General features: G+C 37.7%; 1 protein-coding gene across 1 annotated transcript in view; it reads left to right on the forward strand.

Annotated features, from left to right (window-relative positions):
• Positions 1 to 19972, forward strand: part of GRID1 (glutamate ionotropic receptor delta type subunit 1) — a 516801-nt gene that overhangs the window by 476193 nt on the left and 20636 nt on the right. The window contains exon 13 of the mRNA XM_065639013.1: positions 11620 to 11815. Coding sequence (XP_065495085.1) covers positions 11620 to 11815 — 196 coding nt within the window. The remainder of the gene's footprint in view (positions 1 to 11619; positions 11816 to 19972) is intronic.

Consider the following 19972-nt stretch of genomic DNA (forward strand, 5'->3'; position numbering starts at 1 on the left):
AGGGAAGGATTGCATATGTTCTTTCCACTTCCTGGGTTGATCAGCTTTACTGAGCAATACTCTCTTCTGCACGCATGCCCCCATATAATATAATACAGGAGCATTTCCAGACTCATCTGGAGATGAGGGAGAGAATGATGTTTCCTTAGAAAAGCTATTTTGATACAGCTGCCAAAGTTCCATTAGAAGAAATATAATCACTTACACTAAAGTTGTTTGCCTTCTAAATCATTAAAATCAGCCTAGAAGAATAAGCCACTGATTCGATTTAATTGATTTATGAATAGTCATATCTATCTAAAAAAGAATAGAAAACCATCAGTCAGAATGGGGTGGATGTTAACTCCTATATTTCTTTTAAATGGCAGTAATGCAATATCCAAACTCATATTTCAAGGTATGTAATTAGGCTACCCAATAAACTAATTAATCTCAATATAAGGAACAGCTAGTTGTTTTTAATGCAGTGGTGTCAGTGTTTCTAGTACGAGGTTCAGTGTTCAGGTGAGACTCATGTTCAGAGTGAGGACAGAGAGGCAAAAGGGTAAGGTCTCTTTTTCTGTTTATTCTTTGTACATCAGGATGAGGTGGGAAGTACACCATACACCAAGTGCTTGCAATTTGGGTCCTTGGAGAAACAGGCAAGTGGTCTTCAGACTTTAAAATATGCATATGTAAAGCATGCACTTTAGACATCAATAATAAGTGATGATTGCTATATGTGCTTTCAGTATTAATAAAGAGCCCTGTATTTTGATTTCCCAGGAGTGCCAGCACACGTTCTAGCAATCAAGATGCCTCTTCAGAGCCCTTCTGTTTTCTTCTTTTCTTTCTGTCAACATCGATAGCTTCTGCTTTACTCACAGTGGTAAAGGAAGGGTGCAAAGCTATTTTTCAGCATCACTTTGTACCTCTGACAGATCTGAGCCATGTGAATTCATCCAGCCCCTCCGCCCCAGCTACGACACTGCTGGCACTGGTGCAGGCGGCAGCCCAGAGCTTTCTGCAGCGAGATCCTCATTCTCAAAGCAGGTCTCTCCCATAGCATGAGACACCTCCTGATAAATCAAAAATTGATAAAGAGTTGATTGGGACCTTATCCCACACTGGGATGTCATGGACTTTAATGGAACTATTCACAGTATAGTGATATCCTAACAGTCATGGTATAAAGTACCGCTCCCCCTGAGTAAGGATTTCGTAAGCCGGCACCAAGATGCCAAGCTTATCCGTTCCTCACTCTATTTAATTAAAAAGCTACTCTTTGTCATCTGAGTGCAAAACAGAATGGCAATGATATCACTACTTATATCACCAGTTGAGAAGGAAGAAAGCAATTTCTTCCCTCTCGATCTTAATCATTAATCTTCATTAGGATTTTTAGCTTCCGAAAGTGAGTGGTAGAAGACATCAGTGTAGCAAACAATTTAAAGTGCATCTGCATAAATAATAAAGGTAGTTTGTTATTTTCATTGTAAGTAAAAGTGTGTGTCAGTCACCAGATGTGTTTGATTCAGACAATATGATTTTCATGCCAACTTTATGATATGTTTGATTTAGGTGAATTGGCTAAAATGTGCTGTTGGGATTGAATTGCTGTTACATACCAGCTGCAGTTTTAATTTTAATTAATAATCTAAGGAGTAGAATACCTTGTTGTAATTACTATGTTAACCCTTCAAGGTACTCGGAGAAAGGTCACAATGGCAAAGTGGTTTAAAAGTAAAGGAAAAAAAATATTTAAAACTAGTCCAAATGATGTATTTATTTCCCAAAAATAGTCTATAAGTTCTTGGGATGTTTTCATCTTTGTTTGCATTTTAATTTCCTCCTCACTGTTGAATGGAATATGGAGTGCTGGTAAAGGACCTACACTTAGCTAAACTTGTTAGCATGGCTGATTATTCTGGATTTACAGGATGAGAAGCAACTGTTCATACCTTCTCTGAATCCGTTTCCAGGCTTCTAACTGAATCTGTGAATGTCTTGCAGACGTGCTGTTGTGCCAAAACTTTCCTTGATCCATTCTGAAAATCTGCCCAGTCATGTAGTAGTTTATATATGAATCTAAGCATACAAATTAAAGCTTCAGCTTTTGAAAACCTGGGTGTGCATCTTAAAAAAAACCCAACCCTCTAATGTGATTACCCTGAATGTCTCTTTGTCAGTCTACTTCTTTCCATTGCTGAATTGCAGACATGGTGGCCAAAATGGCTAATATCTCAAGGGTATTCATTTGTTAGAAATATGGAAAATTGGGGTGGTGAAGGAGGTCCTGTAAATGCCCTCTGTAAATATCAAGACAGCCCTCTGATTTTACTTCCTCAATTAGACAGTAGATTAACTCATATGCGATCATAAATGCCCAGCCATGAGAGAAACTTTATCTAGAAATCATGAACTATGGAGTGCCAGTGGATTCAGCTTTGAGATGCAAATCTTCAGAAACTACGTTCCATCACTACCACTATTAATGGAGTTACTTGTTATAGTATTGTTTCATTGTTTTTTAAAACATTTTCAAGCAATCGTAACTTCTACTGTAGTGAACATCGTGGTTTCTTTCCCATATGACAAAAATCAAGAAAGTATAGGACATCCAGAAAGAAAAGATATATTACAAATAAGCAGCCAAAACCCCACAAACCTAGTTAATGGAAAAATCAGCAATCTAAGTGACTTTTGCTCTTATTGCCTGGAGGTGTGGAAAAGAGGAGGGTTGGAAGTATAGGTAGAAACATTGGACTGACAACCAGGTGATGTTTAGCTTATTTCTGGCTTTTTAACAGATTTCTTCATGTGCAGTACGGGAGCAGAGACAGTGTCAGTTTTAGGCAAAATGAACTTCTACAACCTAGCGACAAGTCGCACTCCCGCAGATCTCTGCAGATGGCTGGAATTGCCAAGGTAGTCCTGAGGGTTTCATTTAGAAATAGCAATGGATAGGAATAACCAGAGGACTAATTTTGTTTGCGGAATAACCTGTATTACTGATGATGATGAGAATTCAGTTTGATTTTTGGATCTAAAGCTGAGTCTCACAGCTACAAAAAACTATTAAGCTTTTTTTTTTTTTTTTTTTTTTTTAATGGGCATGTTTCCTAAATAAACCACTGGAAGACATTATGAAGCTCTGTGAGTAATGGGACACAGCCTAGCTGTATGGATTTTTGTCCTACATTCCCTACACTTTGACTTCAGCAAAAATGCTTCAGATTGTTCTGAGATCAGTAAAGTAAAAGTGAGATTTCAAGTGATGGTAATAGAGCATATTACTGCTGCATCTCCATCTCTTAGTAAAAGTACACAAAGCCTGCGAATGTCTTGCCAATACAATGTGTGTATCTATTAATTCATTACTATTAAAATCACAAACATGACAATGTATCGTTTATTAATAGGTGGACTGTGTTTGCATTTCAGTGGGTATACATATGGCTTGTTCCCTTCTTTTAGGATTTAATCATGCAGTAGCTCTGGAGGAACAGAATTCCAGTGAAAACAATTTGCAGTGAAAGTGTTGCTGTATTGGGAACTGAGAAGACAGTTTAGGTTTTTTTCTTGTCTTTCCCTTTGCATGTAGGAACTGAGGCTGATGAAAATTGTTTTAAAGGAATAAAATCATTGTAGTGGCTGTACAAGTTCTGTGCTTCTAGTACTTAGTTTACATATTATTTGGATATTTTGTTTTGCCTTTTTCTTACTGTTTATACTTTTTCTCCTACCCTTGAAACCCTTGAGCATGTGCTTTTTTGTGCATTAACAGTTTCACTGATCTCAGCAGCACTGGTCTATCTGTTAGGTATGCTAGGTGCCCTAAAAGAGAAATTTCTTTGGGGCAGAAGGAGAGGGACCTGATCCAGCGCTGAAGGGTTGACAAAATTGTTGCCATCACGCATGGCGAAGGGAGCATGTAGCAAACCCCCTCCTACTTTGGCAGAAATAAAACTGGCTTTAGCTTCCTTCCTCCAGTAAATCTGTAACTGAATGTTATATTTTGCTTTTGGTTGCACCTAATGCAAGGCAGTGAGTCCCAGGCAAGGGCTCACAGATGCCACCACACTGGCAGCAGTGACCATTATCATCACGAAAACAGCTGCAATGATATGCAGCTGCTGCAGTGCCATTACCTGCTAAGGGCTTCAATCACTGTTTGTTTCAACCGTAGTAAAAGTATGTAGTTGACATGGCAACGTGTTCCGTGACACATGCCAATTGATTGGTTTTTCCACTGGAGAAAAGTCTCTGCTGCTTTGAAATCCTGTGCAGCAGCTGTTCCTGCCCCACTGATGCTGACAGGTGCACACGCAGCCATAACTGTCTGCGCTGTTTGTCTGCTTCCGTGATTTGGAAATGTTTAGTCCTGGTGTGAAGGGCTGCAGCTTCATTGATTCAGTGTAGTTTAATCTGTCAGTGCTTATGGCTTCCCTTGGAGAAACTCCCATGAGGCTTTTTCTGCTAAGGCTTTTGTTTAGAGTAAAGTGGATGGTATTTTTCATGGACAGCTGATGAAATGAGGTTTATATGAACTATAGAGTGATATATTTGCTGGTGAAGAACTTGATCCTGCAAAGTGTATACTAAGCATGCAAGTGCTGCTGCTGATTTCTACTGGACTGATTCCATCAGTAAAGCGAAGATTTTGCTTAGTGTATTTGCTGAAGAAACCTGATGCTCTGCACATCGCTGCACTGAGACGGAATTAAGACCATTTAAAGTGACTTGATATGCAGTGAAATGGAACAATGCAGAATTTGATCATGTCACTAAAGAGAAGTTGGCAATTTAATAATTGATTTAAGAGCTCAGCTTGATTATTCATAATTTCAAAGGAAGTCAAAGAGATGCACAAATTAAAACCATGGGCCTGATTCTTCTGAAGTCTAAAGTTATTGGATGTGGAGATGAACTGGCTTTCATTTTAATATTTTCTCTGGCTACTGCCATTCTAACAATAATTTGAACAGTTTCATCGACCTCGCTAAAAATAGCCTTTGAAGTGGCTCATCTTTTAGTTTATGTATGTTACATCCAGTTTAACACATGCTGGTAACAATCCTATGTGGACCTGAGTAAAATCTTGGAAATATATAGACATATGTCACAGTGCTTTTTTTTTTTTTTTTTTAATGAGCATTTACTTTGGAGGCTTGCAAGTGCTAAAGATAGATCAATTCTAATGCTATCTAATTTTTCAGCTAATATATCACTCTTTCCAGTACAGTTACAGACTTATTAAGTATTGGCTGCGCTAATGTTTAGGGGGACTAACTGCCATTCTTTCTTCCATCTTTATGTGGGCTTGTGCTGTTGTAGCTTGGATTCAGTAAGATAGGGGAACTTTTCACATTAGTCTCTGAGTCAATGAAACTATCATCACCTAGTGGCAATTTATATCCATAACAGATGATTTTTTTTCCTAGTGTTCAAACATTAAATCTATTCAGCTTGGGTAGACTAACTCTAGAGAATGTCTTTATGTCAAAGTTTGAACTCATTTGCAGATGTCATATGACTCATAAATCTTACTTCAAATTGGAAATCCAAAGTCCAAAGACTGTTCATCTGTGAATAATGGACTGAGGCTCGAATCCTTTGCCTAGCTGCTTCACAAATGGATATAAAAAATACGCAGGACTCAGGTTCTGAACGGAAGGATCTTCTGCTCATGTAAAAATTATGTGTGCCACCACACTGCCTCCCACAACCCTGATTCAGCTTTGCAGACTGTCCCGTCACTGGAGACATGTACAAGTGAGAAGCTGGTCATGTAAATCTTGCCTGGCTTCCAAGTCCATCTCTCAGCAGGTGGACTGATATGTGGTCACCAGAAATAAACAACATTTTCTCATTTGTTCCCATTGTCTTGCCAAATACATCCATGCAGGCTGTAGCTGTGAGCAATTTTATGCTTCAAAATGTGAATGCCTTTCTGCAGTTCACAGTAGGCAGAATTCTCTTTCAACTCATTGCTTTCCACTAGTGATAACTTTATCCAAAAAATCTCTCTTCACATAGGATTTTTAAGTTCTAGGTTTCAGCTCATAGGTATTTATTTTATATACTGGTGGTGGTATAAGGTTATGAAATCAATTCAGCTGCTTTTATTTTTACTTAGAACTTTAGTGGGATTATTTTTTTCCCAATGTGCAAAGAATGTATTGCCCTCCTGTATCTCCTCTTGAGAAAAGACTTTTAGTTAGGAACTGCACTTGTATTTAGTTCTGCAGATGCCATGAATTCCTTGCTTTTGTTTAAAAGAAAATAAAGTAGCTTCAATATATTAGGACTTGTGCCATATGTTTTATATATGCATTTCTAAGGCTTCATTTAGGCAGAGCAGCTTAAAAAGTCTCATCATCTCCGAGACACTTTATCTTGATGGCAGCCATCAAGACGTAAAACGTTTTGCTGTCTGAAGCAAAATTCTCAGGTTGCTGGCTTTTTTAGGTAAAAGAAGAGCATAGCTTTCACTGCCAAATATGGAAAAAGCAGTAAATGTATGTTACTGTGTGTATATTATTTAGGGCTTAATATTTATTAATAATATTAATTAATTTTAATTGAGAGGAATTATTTATATAGTATTGTTTGACAAAACATGCATAGTGCTGTGAAGAGAGAGGTTACTCTGAAGTGTACTCACAACATGGAAGAACAAAGACATAGAGCTGATCACTACTTCTACGTCTAACCTTGTTATTAATAATGGTATATGTGCAGACAAATGAACAGGAACTAAGCATGAAAAATCTTTCATCATTTTAAAATAATACTGTGAATTCAGAAACTGCTGAAATACTGTTTTCCCGTAAGTAATACCACACTCGAGAAATCCACAGTTTTTCAATGTCAGAACATGGCGCTTGTGAAAGCTAATGAGAAACTACCTCTAAATTGAGGAGCTGTCAGGTTTTTCCTGTTGTGGTTTTTCTAAGGCTGATGTCAAGACAAAATGTTATGGTTATTACCATGATGCAAAAGACCAGTTCTGCATCACACTGCAGTGCCAGCTGATTGGCTCGTTTGCAGTCACAGACTTTACACACAGGAGTCCAGATGCGCAGCTACTACAGACTTTAGAAAAAGTGAATGGATGAGGAAAAGCTCAATGAGTAAGGATTTTTTGTCTTATTTTCATGTTCCTTTGTTCAAAGCTCTTCTTTACCCATCCCGCCCCCCCCCCCCAAAAAAAAAAAGAAAAAGTTGCTATGGAAAGAAAGAAAATACCTTTTTTTTAAATTTTCTCTTTTAATTTAGAAATGACTGAAGCCTGGAGTTTTGGCAGTGTTTTGTTTTGGTTTAATACTTTGTTCACATTTGATGATCTTGATGACTCCAGTTGAGTTAATTGATCAGGAGTTACTTCAAAGCACCCCGTTATAGTAGTGAGAGGTTTAGTCTGTCACTTAGACAAGATTTGTTCACATTATTCATCCAGAAAGTCTAGGGTTTATAGCAGCTCCGGAATAAAATAAACCTATACTGGCAGCACATTTTTAGGCTAGATATCTACAGCTACACAAATCTTTTACAAGTAAGAAAACATCTCCAAAAAGTGTAACTTAATTGGCATTGTTATTCTGGCAATTATTTCCAGAGGTCCAATTATAAGTTCTACTACAGCTATTGCCTGAGTGTTTCTTCTGCAGCATATGGTTTATGTCAATATGTTTGTAAAAAAAATAAAACGAGCAGAAAGTCCAGTTTTCGGTTGACTCTACATGAAGTAATTGCAACTCCTCTGGAAATTATGTATCAATTGTTGCATTTATCTGGCAGACGTAACCACGTGTTAAATATTTTAGCTGGTAATACAGTTTTAAAGGACAGCATTTTTGTTTAGATGGGCCACAGATACATTTACTTAAATAAATTGGTTTACATGTCCTTGCCTATTATAGCAGTCACAAAGTGGATATATTTACCTACAAATTGAAGTTCGGCTTCTATAACTCTAAGTGAGCAACATTGACTTTTTCTGCTTTACTAGCTTTATTTTTAATCACACTTACAGAGAGTCCTTAATGGGTTGTGAGATCCAATAACCGAGGTGGTAAGGTTAATGGGGCAGCTTATTATGCTACACATTTTTGTCGCAAATAATTTTATATATTAAATGCACAAAATCTTTGTCATAGGAAAGGGAACTAAGAATTCGAGTGGCTAAAGAAGATGGATCCAGTTGCTGGCTGGTTGCAAAAAGTCCAAGCACCATGACAGCAGCTGCCTTTAGAGAATGACACAATTGTAAGATAAAACTAGTATCTGAAGTATGGCAGGGAATGACTTTTTCTAGCAATGGCAGATCTGAGGGAGTTAAAATAGCAATGATTAAAACCTGCAGTTGTAATTATCTTAATTTATCTTGTAAAAACCAGGAGATACTAATCTCTATTCAGTGTCTTTTATATATGTGACTGTACCTGCCATATCCAGACCTTTTGATCACCTCTCTGTTCATGGAGATGTTGAGCATCGCCTCCGCTTGCAGTGCGGAAATACCGTATGGAGACATTTTTTATACTGACTAAGAACTGGGGTCTAGACCTGTCAGGATAATTTCTGAGATGCAGTTTTGGCTAAGCGGTCCATTTGGTAAAGGCATAAGGTTGTTTTCTCACTTTAACAGTCACCATCTTTCTGAATTTATGCTATAGGAACCATTCATAAGCTTGGTTACCTACTGTGACCCTGGCTGTGTCCTTTGGCAACCATCTGTCTCTCTCATGAAATATTTCCAATGGTGATGCAGTATGGAGAATTTCCTGTGGCAGTGGCTGTACTTACAATACATTAAAGGGGACACGAAGAGAAAGGCACATAGGACGCGCAATACTCCACATTACCTCTTCTAAGGCAGTTCTGCCAGCTAAAGGGGCAGTAGCTGTTTTACAATACCCAGGCAAAGGCTGTGCTCCCCTCCCTGCCACCAGTACTGATTAGCTGCTTATTGGGCCAGCAAAGGACATGACTTAAACCCCGAATTTGCTCACTGTGCACTGTGATGTTTAGAGAATTGAAGCAACTGTGCTGCTCGAGAAGCAAGCTGTACCGTGGTTTTGTATAGTACTGATTGTCAATAAAATGTAATTTAGCTAAAACTAAAGTACTGATTGCCAATAAAGTACAATTTAGGTGAAACAAAAGGCGTATTTCTGACAAAAAGCTTCCCTAGCAGTAGAAGCAGCTGAAATGATCCAGAAAACACTGACATTATTAAAACTTTAGGTGTTTATTTGTTTGTTTTTAATACACAAACTCTTGTGTTCAAACTTTCAAGCAGAATGGCAGAATGAGCAGTAGGCATCTGTAAAGTTGTTATCAGCTGAAAGCTGTGTCAAAGAACATTAGCTAAACTTGTTTCTGCTATTGTGCTTCTACCAAACATGCACTCCTGCAGACACTGGAATCCATATGCCAAACCTGATGTGAAGAAGGTTGCCACAGAAACCCTCCTATGTATATTGAGTACCTTGCTTAGTCATTTCTACATAGAGTAGATCGAAATGTGTCTTTAAACAGCTACGCCATCCATTTCCAGGATGGAAGTGATTCCATGGGATATGATGAAACTTATTTTAAAAAAGAAAGAAGTAAATGTAGCATGTAATCATTTAGATCAAGACTGGAGGAAAAATGGTCCTGTTCACTGAAATGTACAGGAAACTTTAGGAGACCAGAATATGACTTTCAGGATTGTTAAACAAAGAGGGAAAGAAAATTCGTTCAAATTGTCTCATTTTTTTATTAGAATTTTAATTTCTAGCAACCTCCATGGTGTTCATTTTGTACTTTACCAAAGTGTCATATACAGAGCTAGAGAAATAACAGGAGGTTTGGGATTTGATGTAGCTCCTAGAGTTAGCCCAAATCCACAAGTGTGCACTGTATATAGAGAAAAACTGTTCACACAGTCTTACTTAAAGCTGCTTAACAGCTTAAAATGATAAAAAGTCCTTAACACAATTTAAGAGTTTAAACCACTTAAACTGTTCGAAGCAGCTTGTGAGAGTGAAGAGTTTTGGCGGGGGCGAGAGAGGCACCCCTGCTGAGCTGCAGCCCTGGGGCCGCGGCTCCCACACGGTGTGTCCAGGCAAAGGGGCCCTTTTGGGCCCAAACTTGGAAGGCTTGGACATGACGTGATGGAGAAGATGGAAGCGTTTTCTACGTATTTTTGTATAGTATTGCGTATATGCCTGGATTGTTTTGCTTTAAATAGCGTTGTGGGGAGTCTTATCCAGATGCGAAGTGTAAACAGTGGCATCCCCCAAGTGAAACAGGGAGGAAGGTGGCAGAAAAATACTGTCTATGACAAGTCTTCAGCTGTGGGAAACAGCTTCAGCTCACAGGCCGGAGGAAGGCTCCTCCAGAGCATTGTGAAGAAATCATCTGCAAGAGCCGCAAGGCAAAATGTTTTGCTTTTGTGGCTCCAGGAGTTGGAAACAGGTGGGAGGTGGCATCTGTGGGCCTTTCAGATGTTTTTAGAAGGATTTTTTTTTTCCGAAAGATTGTTTTTTTTCTTTTTTTTTTTCTTTTTTTTTTGGAGGGAGGTAAGGAAGGAATGGGGGAAGGCAGGGCGGGTCGCTTTAGTTTGGTTGATCTCAACCAGCATTAATTGGTTAGTCATATCAGAAACATGTTGTTGTTCTTATGTGACGTCATACATTTATAAAGCATAAAATAAACCATTATTTATGAGATCCAGTTTTGACACCTGTGGTGGTCAGTGGTTGAGTGTGTGTGTGCGCTCGGGTGAAAGAAATGGTGGCACTGCACTGAGCTGATACTTGAGGGCAAATGAAGGGGGCTCAGGAATAGGAATGAAAGTCTGAAGGTGGAAAATAGCTAGGATGCTTCTTTTGATGGCAGTGATGCCACCTGAAATGTTTCGAAACTTGGCCTGGTTTTCATTGATGCAGGCAGTGATTTACACCTTTGTCTGCAGAAAAGGCTGTAAAACACGAGTGAATTACATTCTGTACAATTTGAAAATAAATGGTGCATTCACAGCCACTCACAGTTGAGGCCCATTTACACTTCCAGAGTGGGATGATGAGTGAATGAAAGCTAGGCCTGTGTGTGAATGAAAAATGCCTGTTTTACCAGAGGCTGCAACAAGACAGAGAGAGAGACTTAGGGGAAATTGAAAGCAAGACTTTTATTTGTTTGTTTAAAACAGTCGTATTGATTTGGAGTCAGATGGAGCATCGGTGTAACTGCAAACTAATTCCACTGAATTCTGCAAGGTATTTCTGGTGATACTGATGGGGCTGGAAGTTTGTATTTATAACCTGAGTTTTTCATGTGCTCAAGTAAGTCTTTATTGCACTACATTCTTGTGCAAACTTGGCATTGTAATATTTAGCATGAATATTATCTCTCTAAAAAAAACCTTTACTGGGGTGGAAAAGAGCTCAGATATAGTTAAATTCATATGATCTCAGTACAATTAAATTACTCTTTGGTTTTCTTTTATGATGAGGAAAGAGATATGCAAATATTACTTGGTGAGGGTAAGTGCTTTCTGGCTAATGACAGACATAGAATCTACTTAATGAGTGAAATCTCGGTAATGTACTATATAACACTAACAGCTCAATATCACTTGAATTTCAGAACGTTTCAGGATCTGTCCAAACAAATGGATATATCTTACGGTACCGTCAGGGATTCAGCAGTGTATGAATACTTTAAAGCAAAAGGGACAAATCCTTTGGAGCAGGATAACACATTTGCTGAACTGTGGAGGACTATCAGTAAGAATAATGGGGCAGATAATTGTGTATCAAACCCTTCTGAAGGCATTAGAAAGGTAAGACTGGATCACAGGGGTCTTAATTTAATTTTTGTGCTGTATCAATGTTGTTTGCATGGAGTTAATAATTTAAGTCACAGGAAAGCAATTTACGTAGTCATTTAAACAAAAAAACCCACCCATATCTCAAGTTCCTTTTAGTAACTCAATGGCAGATAAGAATCATTTTCTAGGATTATGGTTTTGAATTAAGGCCTTCTGCCTTCTTTGGATTTAGCCATAAGGTTCCTTCTAAGTTTCTTGGTAACTCTAATAATACCATTTTGAATGTCATGCTTTAAATTATGTAGGTACAGACCCTGTCCTTCGTAATTTGAGTTTTTGTTTGTTTGTTTGTTTTGGGGTTGTGGGGGGCAGGGGAGAGGAGTGGGGGCAGGGGGTGTGTTTGTTTTAGTTTTTTTCTTTTTTTTTTGAGTTGATAGATTGAACTTTCTGGAAACATGAATAAGAATCAAGGAATTCATTGAATGTATGCTCATTTCTCTTAAAACAGAAAATTAATACAAGATTTTCTTTGTATATTCCGAATTTTAAAAATACATGTACTCTCTCACACGTCAGTGTGCTTTCGCCTAACTTTTCTTTCTCTTGGACATCGCTACATATTTTTTTGGTTAAACTGGGCATTGATGTGGGATTCAAGGACTGATACATATTGGCTTGGGATCCTTCATCCTTGTGCCGAGTCCTGCCAAAAACAGCCCTGGTTCACATCACACAAATACAAACGTCCCCATTTTCTCATTCTTAGTCTGCCTCTCTTCTCTGCTTTTCGTCTTGTAGCTCAGCAAAAACAGATAGTAAATAACATCAAGCCACGTGTGTCCAGCAGTACGTTGTCACAGAAGGGATGCAGACATAGTGAAAGCTTAGTGTGCTGCTTCTTTAGTGAAAAGTGTCCCCTTCATTTGTCAGTTGATTTTTATTTTTTTTTTCCACAAAACAAGTTAACAGCTTTTATTAATGTAGTGATTTTTTTGAGCAAAGTTATTCTGTTGTCAACGAAACACTGATTCTGAATAATTACTAGTTCTTTATGCTTTTGTGAGTGGGAAATAATAAAATAGTTGGGACTTGGGTTTCTTTTTTACTTTGAATCTTTGAAACCTTTTGTGAACAATCAGAGGGAAAGCATCCAAAATGTAGTGGTTTTTACAGTGCCATACTGGGTGGAACACAGTAACATAGTACAACCTCTCTCCCAAATCAAAGCTCTTTAACATAAGATTCCCAACTCTTTGTGTGACTTTTGGACAAAATCCTTATGCAAACACTCTTGTGTCTCCCAGCACAGGAGTATTTAGTCAGTAGCTTTGGTTCACTCTGCCTTTTTTCCTGTCTCCCAGCTGAGCTTTCCTATAGCCCTCTGGCCTTGGCTCAAGTAGCCTTTCTTTCTTGGTGCAAGGTAGAGCTCTGTCAATAGCAAAGTCTGCAGTGCGTTGATTTTTCTTTCTTTTTTTTTTTTTTTTTTATCTGCTCAATACTTCACAAAAGTGGGGCCTCTATTTTGAGAGACTTTGTTAGCATTTAAAGGAGGTAGAGCTAGTGACATTAAGTAAGGACTTTTCTATGTAGCCTGGCATTAAAACCAATAATAAAACAGTTCAGCTTAAAAAAATGTACACTATTCTACTTTTTATTTTCTTTTTCACCATTCTTATGTCAGTGGATACTCTTTATGCATGAGATTGTAAATACTCTTATTCTGTAAGCCTACTGCATGCTGCCATTTACAATAGCTAGCTTTGCCTAAGCCAGAAATGTAACTGTAGACTGGCAGGCTGTTCAGAATACCAATTACGTTGTCTGTATGGAGCTGACAGCTCCAGCCTGTCTATGTGATAATAACTTTTCATATTAAGTTTGATTTCAATATTGTAGGGTGATTTTTATGTAACTTCATCAGCTCATTCAATTAACATCAACAATAACCAAATTTACTTCAGTCCCCAAAGCTGACCAAGGCTGTTATTTGATTAGACACCTACAGAAATTGGGCTTAATATTTAATAACATTGCCAACTAAACTGTTACGCTTATAGTTTAAGCATTGCTCTTCCTTGCTCATTGAGCTCTTAGAATAAGCAGATAAGTTCTCCATGTCAAGTATTAGGGCTAGAAATTCTGTTTTTCTAAAGGAGAATTGATGTCAGCAAAGGAAATGGGACTTTCCCTCTGTAAACTTGTACTGATGCATGAAAGAGGTGTAAATGTGCCTTAAAAGTGTATTTTATAGGAAATGGAAAATCTAAATCTCTCTAGCATAAAAAAAATCCCTAATGCATTTTTCTGAATGAGGACTTGCCCTACACAATGCAAAAGAAAAAATCACTGCTGCCCTTCTCCCCTCCTTCCCCTTTCCTTTTTCTTCAGACAGCATCACAGTTCATCTGCAGTTACAAGCAGAGCAATGCTGCTTCAATGCAAAACAGGAGAGTGCTGCTTATTTATGGCACAGGCAGGTATTTCAGGTGTTTGTCTCCATTCCATTTACCTCCCTCCATTTCCCTGAGACTTTCCTACTCCCTTTGACTAGCTAAAAACAAAAGGATAATAGTGGAAAAAAGTCCTAAAAGCTCTTGTGGCGTTTGGTTGCCATGGCAGAGGTCTCTTTTCCAACACAGCACAGTCCCTGTAGCCTCAGTGACCATATCCCATTGTCAAGACACAGCTTTTGCAAGGCTGGTAGAGCCATGGAAAGGCCATTAATGCACTGCAGAGCCATGTGAGCAACGGACGATTCAGAGCCGAGGAGACAAGCTGCTTTTGTTGTACTCCTGACGCAATTGAAAGTGGTCATTGCAGATGGAAAACGTCCTCCTATTCATAAATGTCTCTGCATAGCATAAGAGGAGGCTACCAGACAAATCACCAGTCCATACAAAGTGTTGTTTTGTCGCTTGAGTTTTCTGGTGCTGTAACAAAGGATAGACTAATGCTGTCCTATGGAAAGTCTCTTTCTGGGTTAAGCTAAAGCCAGGATCCCCAAGAAACTTGGCGTGGGCAGCTCCTGCTGTCTTATCCCAGGTGGACATTAGTACTGGAATCACACGTTTCTAAGCCATTTGTAAATCTCAGCAAACTGCTTGCATAATACCTGGTGGCAATCAGTTCTTCAGGGTAATTATTAGTTACCACATGTATGTAATAGCCTGTGGTTTTTTTCATTGTGGGCAGACATTTTTGCTTTGAACAAATGAAGTAATATGGTTCCTCTGTATCCCCATATGTATATCTTTTATATATATACATAGGAGAATTATATTGTTATTGTTGTATTTTTTAAAAGCCTTGCTCTGGTGGAGACTGTTTGTTCCCCTATCCAGTCAATTTGCTGCCAAAATTACCCTGAATCCTTTCTTCCTGTGTATCAATTTTGATGAAGTGATCAAAACCAAGTACAGTACAAAATGTGAATGTATCATTGATTTAGGCAATGGCATAGTAACAGTTTATTCCTTCTCTTTTTTATTCTTTTTTTCCAATCCTTCAGAAAGTTTCTCTCCCTTAAAGAACATTAAACGTTAAATCAGAATGTTTCTTGTGGAACAGTCACGTCTGTTCATTTTTATTTTGAAAGTAAAAGTAATTTAAAAGTTCAATGAATAGGATTTTTTTTAACTATTTTTTCCAATAATTTATTGTCCACAGTGAATTTCATATTGTGAATTGTGGTTGCTCATCCATATGTTTTCATGGGTCCTCATAAATTTCACCATTTATTTTCCCATCAGCCTTTGGAGTGAAAGCAAATGATTCCTTAAAACCTGAATATATTACATCCTTTAGTGGCTCATTAATTATATTCATTTTTAAATCATTTGTACAGGATTAATTGGCATGTTTTCTTTTTTACTAGAACTATATTACTTCTCTTAAAGCACTTTTTTATAAATAATAAATGTTATCCAAGCATGTTTTTGAACGATTCCTCTAATGCCAATGTAAAGGTCACTTTTCGATATTTCTGTGATACCAGTCATATAATGGGATCAGCTACAGTGGCACTCCATTCTTGCAGTAAATTAATGATGAATGTTGCATTATTCTTGAACTTTTGTCTCTAGTGTAGCAGCTTCCTCCTAAGTTTCAGATAAATCACAGACATATAAGTGATTAATCTGAAATTAATCTTTTTTCCAAGCTATTATTATTTCTTACCATGCTTTCTTTGAAAAACTATCATGTTACCATCAGTAAGCCAGGATCCTTTGAACAATATTCTTCCAGCTCCCTCCATGTTGAAGACTGACATTATGAGGTTGCTTTTTGCTTTTCTGAAGTATTACTATTCTCTTTGTGGTCCTTCTTATATCTAGGAGGCAATTTTCCTTAGCTTTTAAATTTTTTATGATTGTGAAGAAGAAATATTTTTAATGTAAGTTTTGCCTAGGGGTTTCTTTTTTTCTTAAATCTGTTTTCTTAAACCTCTTCAACCAAAGATAAACCTGGTGTCTTTGGTGTAAACCACCATAGTATTCCACCCAGGTGGAATGAGTGCTGCTTTGGCTGAATTTCTGTTAAAGAAGTTTTTGAAAGTTTAACCAAGATATTTTTGTTCTATTTTCCAATATGAGTGCATGCCGAGAGTCACGATAAGACCATAGAAAAGGAGCAAAATATGAAAGCAAATTCAAGGTCTAAATTATGAATTTTAGCTTATTTTTCTCTATTTCATTTCAGTCATTCTTTATTCAAGCTATCTTACCTATTCTCAGCTGGTATTTGACACATTCCCTTTTACCATCTCACTCTATATATTACCTTTGGAATGATATCTGATCACTTGAACATTTTAATTCTATTTTGAGTCCTAAAAATGTACAATGCAGGCTTTAGGGGGCTGAGCTGTGAATGCAGCAGCCTGAAGATATGGATCTTTGCTGTATTGTGATCAGGACTTGGTTGCACTTGGGTAGGTGCATCTGTGTCATATGCAACTGGGAGCCTTGATATGTTCCCTGCTCATCCATCCCATGGCTCAGTGCCCGGTGTTTCCTACCTTCAGTGCCCCTCTGGCGTAGAAGCTATGGAGTATGCACATGTGCACGCGTGCATTCTTTTACATGGCAAAAATGAAAAGTTTGAACTACTTTTAAAAAGTTTTAGATTGATTTTTGGTTGAAAATAAGTGTCAATTTGATTTTATTTGGCTTGTACTGCTTGTCTAGTGAAGGTATATAAAAAGTAAACATATCTCAAACATGGATGTATGTGTGTGGTTGTGTGTCTTGTACATAGGAGTTTCAAAGTTTGTCAGTTTTTCTTTAAATTGAACAGATGATACTGCTTAGCTGTCACAACAGCTATTAAAAGGAGTGTGAATTTGGACAGTAACTAAACATTTGGTCATAAGAAAGCTTTCCCTGCGATGAACACACAAATATAACAGCACAAGGTCTCCACTCTTCAGAGTAGAAAATTATACAAGTGGAAGTAGCTTTGGAAGAGACAAATCTTCCCTTAGGAAAAAGGGATCTTTGGAGATTCTGTCATTGCTAGAAAGGGGAAACAGTCTCACATCCAGTATTTCTGGAAGTTGAGAAGTATGTATAAATAACAGCAGCTTTAAACTCAGATTCCTGATTATGCTAAAACTATCAGGCTGTCAGAGAAATAAAGCTCTACAGGTGTGATGGCACTGGATAGAACTATTTATGTCATGAAAATATGAAATTGATATGAAGAAAGCTGTTAGACTCTGTTTATTGACCACTTACAGTTGTAGGACACAACTTAGGATTGTAACATTGCAAGTGCAAGAGAAGTAGACCTTTTCAAATGATCTGCTGTCTAACATCGAAAGCCAGTGTACAAAGCTCTTCTATATAAAATAACACAGAAAACTGAGGCTTGAGAAGTAGAATCAATGATGTGATTTTTCTCTAGACATTGACTTATAATTGAAATCAAATATTTGGGGAAGACCGTGTTCCTCAAGTATTACTAAGAAAAAGATAAGGAATGTATGACATGTCAGTGTTCTTTGCTAAACTGTAAATTTGAAAAGATGATTTACAGAACAGTTCTGAAACAAATAGAAGATGCAGCTCTTTAAAACAGACAAACATACCAAAGAAAAATAAAAAAAACTCAACCAGAAAAATGGAAAAGATGCAAGACACATTTTTAACACGGTGATTTAGGCCAAATCTTTTTGAGGTCTCCTCTTCCTAAACATCCATCAGGCAAGTTTTTATTCTCTAATAACATGGATTTTCAGTGAATTCTCTGTACAGTAACAAGTGCTGTTGTCTTTGGTCCCATGAACACATATTTTTCATGCACTTGAACTTGGATGGTTTTCTATCATAGGTAGCGAAAGCCTGTGTACTATTTGCCATAGAATACAACCTGTCTGAGATGTACAAAAATAGGGCTTTTGATGGTCCTACCCTGCCAGGAACAGCAGTAGCACTGATGCCCGTTGCCTGTCAGAGGCCTGTCAGCACCATCACAGACGTGGAAGCATAAAATGTGAATCGTTAAAGCCCATCACAGAAAGAGCAGAGGGCAAGATCCAGAGATTTGCTGCTAACAACTGAGTTAGTTATGGGTACATGATCACTCAGAAAATACCTTTGAAAAGCACATTTTAGGCTTCCAAGAATGAAGTTCACTGGCTGAATATAGGCTAGATACCTCGACAAGTAACTCCCTTGCCATCCTTAATTTTTTACGCATCCTTATGTTGATAGGTTATGAAGCCATTTCTGGCTGTCACATATAGTAAAGAGTGATTTGTTTGTTCTTTCCTCCATTGCACCACCATTACCAGTTTATGTAGACAGCCAGGGATAGTATTACAATGCAGATGTGGAAGTCTTGCTCTGGTCTGATTTCATACAGGAACATTAAAGTGAGATTTTTTTTTTATGAACATGTTAGTTCCTTAATTTGTCAGCTAAATCAATGTATGATTTTAATGGTAGAGTCTTGTGGCTCCTATTTGAGTAACGCCTGTAAGGCCCATACTGTAGTTTAAATTTTAATTGTGTGTTGTAATAGTATAGCAATAGTTGTCTGAGGCTAAATGCATTAATTACTGTCACTCAGAACTGACCAAGGAGGTGGCAAAGGAGAAAGTGGGGACAAACCCACAATGGTGGCATGCCTTTAACAAAAAAATATTTTCAAGGTGGTCAATACAAGCCCATTTAACTCTTAGCGAAGAGGAAGGATATAAATTTTAACTCAGAAGTGAATGAATTTGGGGATCTTTGACTGCCTCAATACAGATAAAAGGGAAAAGGAAAGAGGTGGATTGTGGCAAGTAGCTTAAAGAAAATCCAGACAACATACTTCTAGTCTTTGTTTCCCTAGATTCTACCCACTAGACAATAAATCACCCGTTTGATTTATTGTCATATTTAAACAACTGTCAGGGACTTCAGAAAACTGTGGTTCATAGCAAAGCATAGTGAAGTAAAATTAGCTTACTTGCTCAACTGAGTAATCCAATATAATAAAATTACTAAGGGAGTCATATAGGCTTACAGGTGAACTCAAAACTGAGCTTACACAAAAATGGAAAATATGTGGAACGATGAGCTAATTCTTTCTCAGAGCTGAAGGCATTTGCTAGAGGAGCTTGGTGATTCAGTTCCCATGAATAAATATACGCAGGACTACAGCTCCCTGCCTTGCTTTGTTCTGACCTAAAGAAAGATCTGAAAGCACCCAAAGTTAAAAAAAAAAAAAAAATCTTGGAAATCCACATTCGTGACTAAGCATTTATTTGCATTAAGTCTTCCAGCCCATCTGTTCCGTTGTGCTCTGGATGTTCACTAGAGACTTAAAAACATACTACTTATATATATTAGGAAACCAATTATTACTTTAACCAAATAAAATGATGACTTATTTCTTTACTGAATCCTTATCCAAAGGTGTTTCTTACATCTTATGTTAAGATGATTTACATTCATTGTAGGCACTGCATGCAGGCTTGGTTTGAATCCCAATTAAGGCTGACTTTTAAGGGCATCTGTGCAGGTGTGCACTAAAATAAAACAATATTTGTCCCAAAACTGAGATAATAGGTGATGCTGGTGACTCTTTTTATCTGTGGAAAACAGAGGAAACTCTTTTAAGCTCAGAGCACACCTTTTTACAGGACTAACATAGCTCTCAGAAAGGGCTTTGTTTATGTAC

This window comes from Caloenas nicobarica, chromosome 7, assembly GCF_036013445.1.
Source record: "Caloenas nicobarica isolate bCalNic1 chromosome 7, bCalNic1.hap1, whole genome shotgun sequence".
NCBI classification, from domain to species: domain Eukaryota; kingdom Metazoa; phylum Chordata; class Aves; order Columbiformes; family Columbidae; genus Caloenas; species Caloenas nicobarica.